This window comes from Tachysurus vachellii, chromosome 7 (genome assembly GCF_030014155.1).
Source record: "Tachysurus vachellii isolate PV-2020 chromosome 7, HZAU_Pvac_v1, whole genome shotgun sequence".
In the NCBI taxonomy this organism is placed as follows: domain Eukaryota; kingdom Metazoa; phylum Chordata; class Actinopteri; order Siluriformes; family Bagridae; genus Tachysurus; species Tachysurus vachellii.
In genome coordinates, this window is record NC_083466.1 from 2617501 (window position 1) to 2629763 (window position 12263).

General features: G+C 33.1%; 2 protein-coding genes across 2 annotated transcripts in view; one reads left to right on the forward strand and one right to left on the reverse strand.

The window, feature by feature from the left end:
• ebi3 (Epstein-Barr virus induced 3) overlaps window positions 1-2904 on the forward strand; it is a 3981-nt gene extending 1077 nt beyond the window's left edge. Inside the window, exons 3-7 of the mRNA XM_060873372.1 lie at window positions 82-199; window positions 308-474; window positions 764-921; window positions 1429-1610; window positions 2748-2904. Coding sequence (XP_060729355.1) covers window positions 82-199; window positions 308-474; window positions 764-921; window positions 1429-1578 — 593 coding nt within the window. The 3' untranslated portion in view covers window positions 1579-1610; window positions 2748-2904. The remainder of the gene's footprint in view (window positions 1-81; window positions 200-307; window positions 475-763; window positions 922-1428; window positions 1611-2747) is intronic.
• Window positions 1617-2875, reverse strand: odf3l2a (outer dense fiber of sperm tails 3-like 2a). The gene is made up of 2 exons (XM_060873373.1): window positions 2720-2875; window positions 1617-2576 (listed from the first exon to the last, which is right to left on the reverse strand). The coding sequence occupies exons 1-2, from the start codon at window positions 2868-2870 to the stop codon at window positions 2068-2070; spliced, it is 660 nt and encodes a 219-aa protein (XP_060729356.1). The 5' UTR covers window positions 2871-2875; the 3' UTR covers window positions 1617-2067.
• Window positions 2905-12263: the final 9359 nt, after the last annotated feature.

Genomic DNA, 12263 nt, shown 5'->3' on the forward strand with positions numbered 1-12263 from the left:
TATCGCATGTTAAATTTTTAATATTAATGGTCAATGTTACTATGGGTTAATGAATTACTATGGCCTCTATGGCCTTTGCAGATCCTCCACCCGTTCCAGATGTCTACTGCTGGTCTCCAAGTTATCCCCTAAAAGCCCTTTGCTCATGGACTCTGCCGCAAGACCCACTACTTCCAACTTATTACATCTCAACCTACAGGTAGTGAATCCACTAAAGCCTACACAGCTGTGTACATACTAAAAACAAGTGTTGGTCCATCCACCAAGTTCCCACTGACTGTTCAAACCATTTGTGATTTTTGGTCAGGCAACTTGAAGAGATCTACTCATGCAAGAGACCTAGCGAACAGGACAGGCAATGTGTTCTCGAGGAACTGGACCTCTTGTCGAACGTTCCATACCTGGTTAACATCACAGCTGTCAACGCTCTTGGGAGCGCAAGCCAAATGCTGCCTGTCTTTTTCGAGGACATTGGTAATGTTTGCCTTAATGTTAATCTGGTCCTAATCTATAGGTGGATTTTCTATTGCAAATTTACAATACACACATCAACCACTTAATTAGGAACATGCTCATTCATGCCTTGTTGATATGAGAGGTCATGTCTACGTGGTATACAGAAAATCATTTCAGAATGCACAGTATGTTGAACCTCGAGGCGTATGAGCTACAACAGCATCTCACCACATCTGGTGTACAAGTGTTCATTTAAGTGTTTACTGCTTACTGCTGTAATATTTTGCCACCTTTTATCACTCCGCAGTGAAGCCTGACCCCCCTGTGAACGTAAAGGTGGTGGCTTTACCAGGCAAGAAGCTCCATGTGCAGTGGTCTCCTCCGCCAACATGGCCAGACCCTGTGACCTTTCCCCTGAAATACCATGTGCAGTTCCAGTGGGGAAACTCTAACACAGTTAGCGTTGTAAGTCACATGCTGCTACACGCTGTAACAAAAAAAGTATAAAGCCTTGTAGATTCATATTAGTGCTAACTAGCTTTTAATATCTTGTAGTGCTGTTAGCATTTAAAAGGGTGATGTTATTTCTCTCTGGCATGTTTTACCGGTACACTTAAGCCAAAATGCTAACAATGCTAGCAAATAAAAGAGATAAATAGGTAAAATTGTGAATGACAAAATAACAAAAGACTTTAAAAAAAAACAAGGAAAACAAATGGCAGTTAATCAGACTGTAATTATTTGTTAGCGCTGTTAGCATTTTCAGGTGATGTGTAGCTATTTTTTTTTTCTTCACTTTTCGCTTTAAATATTTTTAAAAAGCAGTTTTTTTTTTCTTTTGCTGTGTTCAGTCTTATAACTGCTAACATTCCTAAATATAAACTAGCATTCCTATTAACTACCATTCTTAGCATATTTGAATGGGTTGTACTTTTATAAACATTATAAAAACACTGATGTTTTCCATTATAGATGGGTCCAATTGAGTCAGAAAGCATGGTTCGAAGCGGAGCGATGCCCGGACGGACATATCATATCCGTGTATCCGTTATGGAACTCTTGGGTCATGGTCACAGCAGCAAGTGGAGCGATTCTGTGAACATAACTTTTCCCAGGAGCTGACCTACTAAGACACAACACATCAACAATGCAAAGTAATTTAGGATGTTTTTACGCCATGACTTTAAATGGAACAAACAAACCTGAAAGCTCTACTGTACCAAGATGTTTCATCAGCTTAGTAAATTTAACAATAATAAAAAAAAAAAATCAGTCTGTCAAGCCATACATTACATGCAAATCAATTTCCATTCAAATAAATAAGTAAATAAAATTTAAATTTTCTCTAAAAATTCATTCAGCAAAACTATTGGTATCCTTAAATACCGTTATTCGTGGAAAAAATGACACATTTATGTAAGAAGCTCAGTGCTGTTTCAGATATTATATAGTAACAGGGTGCCAATAATTCTGAAGTTGACAAAAACAGTCGACTGGTTCCATATATAAGATAAAGATTAAAAGATGTAAACAATTTACATGTGAAAATACAAATAACAAGGAGTTTCTTCATCACATCTGGTTATAGATTACAATATGTACTTTTCTTCTTTAGTCAATTAAGTCAATGACTAAAGGTGTGACAAACTCTGAATGCCGCACCCCCATGGTGAAAGACGGCGGCCTGGGCAGGTGGGCTGACACTTTCTCTGGGTAGTGAGTGCCCGGTCCAGGCTTGTACGTGGCGCTGCTGGGGATGTTGTGACGGCTCTGTATGGAGAAAGACGGCTGTCTGTTCATGTAAATGCTTGGGTCTGTTCTGTTGTAGTGAGCTGGCCCGGGAGTTGCTGCCAGGTCTTCGGAGGGCGCCCCGAGTTTTGTGCGGCGGGACATAGAGTAGCTGGCGCTAGAGGGCTTGTTAGGAATACGTGTACCTAACAGATTTGGTAGGGTGTAGCGGTTGGGGGCAGGTACAGCATCTGTGCTCCTGTAGCGTGTCCGGAAGCCCATGGTGTAGGTTGGCTGGCGGCGATGCCAATTTAGCGGAGGCGCCTTCTCTGGACTGTAAGCTCCTGGACCAGGAGTTTGGAACGTATCCGCTAGGGAGAGACAGGTTTGTTCTTAAAGTGTTCTGCAAAAGTGGACTTGGTGCTTGAGACACCAAAAACAGACATGGATTCTTTAGGACTAGTTTTCAAAAAACATCATTGCCTTGACTTTCTGTCAGAAAGCAAACGGATAAGGAGTCAAAACAGAGTATCACTCTCACCTCTGACCTTCTTTCTACCCAGCATCGAGTACGACGGAGTGCCATCTCTTCCAAAGCGAGTGATCTTGTCATCCACGTGGTACCGAGGCCCAGGACTGGAGTCTTCAAACAGCACTACCCATAATGTATTGAGAAATTGTGTCATTAAAGAAAGAAAAATTAAACAATTTTCATTTGAATGTTGAATGAAGCTAATTATTTTTAAAAGCAACCAGCACCTTCTTTTGCTTTGTTTTCTGTCCAAAGCCAAACCCCCAAACCCAGCTAGAATGACTATATGCTAGTGTGAGGGGGTGCTATCTGTAGACATGCTTTCTTCTTGTGATTGGGTCGATGCTGGCGGGCCGTTTGTTGTTTATTAGTTTGTTTGTTGTTTGGAATTGGACTATTTAATTGAAAAAGAATGTGAGAATTTTTAAAAAAGAAATTAAAAAATATTAACCTAAAAACCAAAATGAAAACTAAAAACTAAAACTAAAACTGCTAATGTTTAAAATAAAAAATTTTGGCCTCCTTATTTACTCTAAAATTTAAAAATAAATTTTTTTATATAAATATAAATCTAAATTAGAATATAAAATGAAATAACACATAAAATGTAAACGTAAATTAAACAAACGTAAATGTAATATGGAAAACTTTTTAGTAATTCTAGAGTAAATAAATCCAAATGAAAATATATTTTTTTAATCTTTAAATATTATAATATATTAATGTAGATGACAGCTGAAAAATATTCAAATCCATATTCATTTGTATTCTTTCATTTATTAAATAAATAAGTAAATATTCTTTCTTTTAAAAAAATTAAATAAAGCTGCCCTTTTTTTTAGTTACACTGGCAGTTAGCATAATGTTGAAAAGACACAAGTCCGAGCTAGCTTTATTAGATTTTATTATTCCGGGCAATGCAACAAGAATATTGTGATAGTATTTTACAACAGTCTACAAATCCAGAATTACCAAGTTACACAGTTTCACACTTGTAAAAATTTTCGTTCCTGTCTTGGCACCACATGGCAAGCAGATATTACAATCGCCATCATTGTGTGATTATTGGATTACACCCTACAACATAAACATATCAGTATGCTGTGCACAGTTAAATTTGCAGCTCCCCCCTCTATTATAAGCAAGGTTGTAACGACAGTTTAGATATCAGATGCCGCAACGGTGTAGTAATCCATCTCCATAGTTTACGCAGGGGAAGTCCAAGCATGCCTGGCGGTTATGAGCAGGAAGCTCTTAGCTCAGCCTCATATAAATAGCAGTGTGATGGCAATGATGTGACGACTGATTCCACTTACTTTTGCTGCTCATGCGGCGGTGGAACGAGTACGCCGGACTGCTTGGCTTTGTGTAGTCGTGGTTTATGTAGCCGATGGTAGGGGGGAGAGCGTAGTGCCCCGGTCCGGGTCCTGAATAAAAATAATAATGATAATTATAACAAGAAGAATTATCATTTATTCATTTGTGGCTCTATAATGGTCATGAGAACTCAAATACATCATCCCTAGAATAGAAACCTACCTCCCAAAGACCATTTCTACTTCATAGTAATACATTTCAGTTAAAAAAAAAAACAAGCAAGTTTTGTTTCATTAGTTTTTCACCAAAGCTACAAGGCTAATACAAGGCTAACAACAATAGCTCTTATTTTCTCATTTATTTATGTTTGTTAAGGAAAATAATTCTCGTACAGTCTGAGATTCAAGAAAATATTTCCCTTTAGTTGTTATTTGTTGTTGTTATTGTTTGTTTGCGCTTTACTCTTTTCTAGACCTTAACCTGATCTCTGCTCTCTGCTCAAACTTGCATGTTGAAAATTTTTGAAGAAAATGAAAAGCTTTGTTTTTAGGGCTAGCAGTAAATCTGCTATGTTTGAGATTATAACTGTGCTAGAATTAGCAGTGTCCCCTTTTGTGGTGTTAACAAACAGCACACAGCCTCACGCAAGTTCTCACAGGAGTTACTGGTTAAAATACAACAACAAATTAGCACCAGAATCGCTATTGAGAGAAAAACCAGTTCAAGATAAACATCATGAATGTGTTTCAGCATGATGTTTTTTGTGTTTTCAGGAATCTAAAAGATAAAAGAAAAGAGGATGCAATACTTTTTAAATATCAGACAAAGAAAGAAGTTTGAGAGACATGATCTGAGGTAAATTTAAAAGATGCTAAACCGCTAGCTGCCTAAACTGTTAGCTACCTTAACCTAGCATCTACAGGCAACAGCACAAGTGTATAACTTTAATTTGATTTGAAAATAAAACAAAAGGAAACACAGTATAAATTCAACAGCACACTGTATACTCACTGAAACACAAAAAAGCTAGTTTTGTTTTCTGTTTTTTGTTACTACTGGAATATTATACTTCTAATTCAAGGACACATGAGAGTAAATGTATTTTTAGCCAGAAAAAAATTCAGCCACATGTGCAGAACACATTGCTGGAGTCCTGAAGCACATCTGTAAAAAGCTTCATTTAAATCCTCAGTCCTAGAAGGCTGTGAAATTTCATACCGCACTAAAGTCAGCCTAAGGGACACGCAGGTGTCCCAGCGGACTCCTTTCAACACTGGTTTGGTTTCTTATGAGTTTACTGCATTTTAGACTTTAGAGTTTCTCAAACTGAGGATGTTCTGAAGAAAGTCATAGTTAAGAAAAAAAATCCACACACAATTGTTTGTTTTTGTTCGTTTTTTTTTTCGTATTATAAGCAAAAAAATTTTACGACCTTTAGCTACTGCAGAGCAGTTTATATATTGATGTTTTGTTTGATTTGGTTTGTTGTTGTTTGTTACTGTTTTTACAAGAATTTGCACTTGTAAAAGGTTTACCATTAAACATATAGCTTTACAAAGATTTCATATAACCCCAGCATTTTTGAGTTCTCAAGTTCTGATTAGTCAGAAGGTTTTGATTCATTTTCAAAACAATATTTTATTGTTTCTATAGTAATGCAAAAACTTGTATGGTGTTTATTCCACATATAAACAAATTGTATGGAAAAGTACTATTACTACTACTACTTTGTTTTTTTTTGCAAGGAGTCTCTTTTTGGAACAGTCACATCATCTATTCTAAGTTAGAAGAAGATAAAATCCCAAGTGTTCTGCTATACCTTAACAGCAGTGAAGATAGATGGCCTTTATTTGAATGCGGATATTGAGGTTTGCCACAGCCTGAAGTGTCCAGACCACCAAACTTGGGTGGTTTCTTCAGAAATGGCGGAGGTCCGGACACCAGGGTGCTCGTAATGTGACCCCCTCGTTCTTATTATTCTGTCATTTAGACCCAATGTGGGCTCAGGATTAAACCCTGATGCATGCCACGAGTCCACGACTCTGAGCCTTTGATTATTGTTACTCCGACCCAGCTAAGGTTTCACCACTGAATCGCAACACATGGCGCTCAAACTTTATGGTCTGCATGATTAGTTTTGCCTTCGCCAAAAAATTCATTTATACAAAGTACTTAAATAAATAACTACATACATGATACAAAAATGTGATTTATGTAACAAGAGGTGGACTATATATTAAGTTTATATTCACTATGCTTACTAAAATGAACGGAGCAATTTATTGTCTGGAAAGCTGCATTAAAAAAAGATGGAAATTTTTCAAGAAGATTCCAAGAACTCACCCCTCTCCCGGGCAGCAATGAGAGGACGTCGTCTCATCACTTCTTCTGCCATGGAACACTCTGTCTCGGGCTCACACAGATCGTCCTCGTGTCCAGGTCCAGCACAGTTTCAGAATTCGGTCTCACACACACAAACACACACACACACTGAGGAGGGCAAACTGCGACCTGAATTATAGATGATCATTACAAGGGTGAGAAACCTTATCCATGTCTGAGCAATATGCACATCCAGGAGAAAAAGAGCTAGCATTCAGGAAAAGAAAATTGCCATCATTTTTTTTTTTTTTGTAAATCTCAATTTACTAAAGTCTCTTCATGTCACAAGTTTTTTTTGTATATTTATAAATCCAAAGTATCTTCTGATATTGATATAAAATTCATTTAAAATACTGATTATTATTAACATTTTATTACAGCTTACTTTATTAGCTGACTAAAAAACTATACTTTTTTTTTTGACATTCCTGTATGTTCTTGTTGTCCAAAGCCCCCCACACAACCCCACCACCCAGTTGTTTTACCGTGTGGATACTTCGTCACTGTGGATTCGGATTGCAGCTCACGAGTATCTCTCGGATCGAGTGTCGTAAATGAAGTACTTTGTTCATGGCTCGGGGTTACTTGATTGGATTAAAAACATGGATTTAATTTAGCAACAGCGGTTTCAATAAGGAGAAGAAAACGCCTTTAGAAAAAACAGAATTTAAAATGATAAATTGCATTAGGTGAATATACTGATTTCTTTTTCTAAATTCTTTCTAAATTGATCAGATTCATTTCCTAAATTTCTATTTTAAATTTTTTATTGTATACTGGAAATTACAATTGGTCATATTATGTCTAAAAATCAATTTGTTTTTTAGTACGAAACATTATATTCGATAAACACATTTAATCTCATATTATTTAACAGGTTGTAAAGCAAATTGAATAAATGAGACTGTTATTTTTTTTTTTGCTTGTTTGTTTGTTAAAGTCACTATTTAAAAAAATAAATAAATAAAAATTTCCCTGCTCTAAGAATCTCGACTATCTGCAACTGGTCAAACTATTAAAATGAAATATATATATATATATATATATATATATATATATATATATATATATATATATATATATATATATATATATATATATATATATATATATATTACTTTATGTAACTTAAACATACAATATTTATTTATAACAATTTAGTGAAGCAAAATGAATGGATAAGAAATTAAGCTTGAAATTCGATTTTGTTTTGTGTTATCAATAGGATTTAAACTGAATTCCTTTTTAAAAAATCCATCTTTCACATCCTCATAAATAGGATTTCACTTCTTTATAATAATTTCTAGTTTATCATTAGTTATTAGGGTTTTATGACATGACACATAAGTTATCAAACAATTTTACATATATTGATAGCACTTATTTTAATGGAGTGATGCAGTTTCGGTGCTTGGCACCCTAATGATTTACGAATACGGGCTTTATACAAAGGGTTACCCAATACTACATGGGCTATACTGTGGCGTATGTCATTTCAGAAACAAGGCACTGAGTTCCGTGGTGGTTGAAACAACAGGACGGACCCCAGCAGAGCATTAATCATTAAAAAGCCACTCTAAAGTAAGACTCGTTCCATTGAAATGGTTGGTTCCTTTACACAAAATGGAAAGATAGCAGATGAGTGACGAAACTTGTGGTGATGGAGGATCCCTGATGAAACCACATCTCAGGCATGATACAGACCACGACTTTATGGTTCGGCCATAATACATTTGCAGTCACCATCACGAATGACCTTAATCTGCATAAACTCAAACAGACTTGATCCAAAACCTGGTTGCTTTCAGGGCTGGAATGGAACTATACTGAAAAAAATATACACTATGTTTACACAAATTATAGACGAGAAACTACAAAATCTTTAGCTAAAACCCTTCTGGAAATGATTAATTGCATGTTTTCTTGAATTCAGTGTTTGAAAAAAGATTTTTTTAACATAAACTATAGAATTTAAAATGGGTACCACAGTCACAGAATCGATCACAAGTCTTCAACAAATCGTTTGTAGGCATACTTAAAAATATAACAATCGTAAGCTGTTAAAGCTTAAAGTGAAGTGAACTTTCAAGTGAACTATCAAAATATTCATGATTACTTTTTGATTATCAGTTGCCTTAAGAGATTCATACTCTTCTAGTGTTGTTTAGGTTTAAATTTCATTGTATGGCTACACTTTAGAGTATTAGATTTAATTTAGTTAATTTTGTTATTTTAATGAACACTAAATTTATGATTATTTTGTTAAACCAGCGAGCAGGTTGAGGTTTCTAAATTAGCTAGCTATTTAAGGTTTTTAAAATGAATTTCTTAAATGAGCTAGCTTGTATAATTTTGTAATTATACGTATATGTATAGAAAATGTAGAATAAAATATATATATGTAATATGTAAAATATATATATATGTAAATATGTATAGAAATAGGCTCATAAACTTTATATTTGTTCTATAATAATAATCTTAGAAGTATAATGCTTCCTTAGTTCAAGCTACAGATAAAGTTATAGCTTGAACAAATAAAACGTTATCTGATATTTCAAATTTTAAAGAATTATATAACAAACTCTAAATTTATAAGTTTATATCTAGACATATTTACAAATTTCAGACTTCATTCTTTCCTTTTTTATTTTTATTTCTTTTCAAAAGCTATATCTTTTTAAAAAAATTTTGTGGTGTTTTTTTAGATATTTTTTCTAATTTCTTGATTAGTTGTATCTGGGGATAGCATCAAAGGTGCCATTATTTTTGTAAATATGAACAATATTTGACACTGTAAACAATATAACTATAGGTATCTAAATTATATGTGTGCTTAATTACAAGGTTGTATTCCCACTCATTTTTCCCGGAACAGGCTCCTTATCCAACAGAACTCCGACCAGGATAAAGCTCTTACTTAATCTCTGAACAAATTGAATCTAAAGTGGATGGAAAAAGGGAGCTTTAGATTTTTTTGAGGTGGAACAGCTATTTTATTTTGGTGGAACAGTTTCCCCTTGCAATTCAACCTCAAATCAAAGCCTACGTTGCACTAGCATGTGTTTAAAACCAGACTCTTTCTGGTAGAGGAATGAGTTTGCTGATTTCAGATTCCTTGACAACCTTTAAAGAAAGCCTTAGCTCTTTTGACCATCGAAGCCGAAGGAGCAAGACACTGTCTGTCTCTGATTTATCTGTTTAGGTGATCGACAATATTCGTTTCTCGTTTATTGCTATTTCCATTAGTCGCCTTGTACGCCGCACACTCATTTCTTCCTCCATCAATCTCTCACTCATAGGACATTGCCTAACATCTCAATGCTAATATTGGATTCACTTGTAAGTTTGAATTCTTCTCATGAATATACATTTTATGACATTTTGTTAAATCTCTTTCATACATTCTGTGTAGATCTTTTTACATCATCTCTATCTACTAAATGATTCTTCTTAAGCACTTTTAAAAGTTTCTGCTAAGAAGTGTCGCTACCTCTAACTACTAGCCAATACTTGCACTGTGGTTGAAGTGGAACGTACAATTAAATACACAAAATATCTAAAATCCGATAGACAACAATGATCTTAGCAATTCTGTAATAATTTACAATGTTATTACTAGGAACAAAATACACTAAATCTGTTTTGAGTCACACTAATGGCCATACCAAGTATTTGAAAATTAAATTTTACAATAAAAAAAAATTTATTTGCAAAATTACGTGCTTGATATATGGACAACGATGTACTGGATGAATGATCTGACTAAAACATGTAGTGCGGATTTGAGAAACAGTAAAAAAGATACAATATTAAGATCATTTCAATAATGCCTTCAAGAAAATGTAATTCATTCAGCTTTATTCAATTAAAGTCATCAATAAAACATTCCATGGTCTGGGATCCTGTAATCCACATATAATAATTGTTTATGCAAAATATTGTGTTATTTGAAACAAACTATAAATACCATATACTAAGCAATGGATCATTATTTCTATGTTTAGTTCTGCATTTTAATTAAAATCATTTAATATGCCTGATTTGTTTTTGATGTAACAATTGTTGTGTTCTGCAAAGTTTTGTGTGATTAAATATCATAATCTTAATTTATCCTTAAAGTAGAAACTTGATTTTTTTTAACTGTTTATATCTAAATATAATATATTTATATAAATATTTATAAAATAATCATTTGTTCTGAATACTTATTTTTTTGATGATATTTACATTTTTGTTTTACTAAATATTTTCTTCAATATTTTTTACTCTTTTTTGTAATTTAATACTTTAGAAAATTATATCTTCTAGCAAATAATACTTAAGAAAACTATATCTCATGTTTGACATTATGCAAAACCAGGCGATCGTTGTTAGATCAAATGTCTAAACATGTGTTTCATTGTCTAGAAAAATCTCAAGAAATTGGAACTTTTTCAACACAGAAAACGGCCTGAAATATAAATGGTAACCTAGAAATAGTGAGGAATAGTGAATAGAAATTAAATAATGATATATTATCCTTATTTGTCAAACATTTTGATGAATTCTTTATTTTCAGGAACTTTATTTTCAGGATTTAATTGAAAAACAATTTCCCAGAATTTCAATGTCTTTCACCAGACTTTTGTACCTTACTGTACATGTATATAAATCACAATATATACTAAATAAATCACGAATTGTACTGTAAATTGTACAAGTAAACTGAAAAATATCATAGAGGATAGGAAATTATATTAAATGAATGAATCTGTTTAAAGCAAAAACAAGAGTGAAATTAAAAAAACACAATGTAGTAACTTTTTTCTACTGCATTCATTTAAATGTACTTCAATTATGCGTGATATTTGTGATATATGACTTTACCTTCAGATTTTATTATTAACTAGCTACATAATTTAACAAGGTAAAAGCTAGATAGCTAATTTACCAAATAAACATATGAAATATCTTGAATAAAGAAAATTTTATTATGTCTCAAGAAATCATTAAATAACAAATATTACTTATTTTAAGCTTCATTCTATTATCAAGTAATTGTGCTTATTTATAGACATAAATGGTTAATGTACAGTAGGTAAAATTATTGGGCAATAGAATAATAAAAGGAGGGGGGTATTAGTTAATATTATTATAGTTAAGACTTGTTTACTTGCGAAGATAATCCATATAAAGTTTTTGCAGTGTAGCTAGCTTATTTGGTAAACTCATTTTCAATTAGATTAACTAGCTTAATTGAGAAAATCTGATTTTGAAATCATAACTCGCTAGCAAAATTAACAAGATAAAGTAAAAAAACTTAGCAAGGTAATTTAAAGTAAATTCCAATAATCGTCTAATTCTGTATAACATACACAATTTCACTAAGAAGCTAATTTTACAAAGTAACATAAAATATGTAACTAGCTAGCTAGTTAACAAAATGTATAACTTCTTTATATTTGATAGTGAATTTTAAAGGATGATATCTAATTTTGACATGAGAAGCAAACAAGGATCCTTATTCTTTATGAATTGTTATCTAGAGCAAAAGAAGACAACTTACTAAGCAAAAAAATAGCGTAATTTGAAAGATTTCAGGAAATTTATCATGAGTTCTTAGTAGGTCAACCTGAAAATTTAAGGATTCAAATATATGTTTTTTTCTCTTAGAAACCTACTTGAGTACAAATCTTCCAGAATAGTACTTAAGTACAGTAACAAAATACTACTTCAGTATTTTTCACCACATTTGTTCTACTAAATATTTTATCACCAGGTTTTCATCAAAACAGAACATAAAAGCTGATGTATATTTATTATTAAACATCTATAAATTAGAAAACAAAAATCATGGCATGATGTT

Bases quoted from the DNA above. Each gene is read 5' to 3' on its own strand.
- odf3l2a (XM_060873373.1), bottom strand. From the start codon at position 2,870: ATGACACAATTTCTCAATACATTATGGGTAGTGCTGTTTGAAGACTCC. The intron at 2,577-2,719 runs GTGATACTCTGT...GAACACTTTAAG, and splicing joins AAAGAAGGTCAGAGGTGAGA to AACAAACCTGTCTCTCCCTA.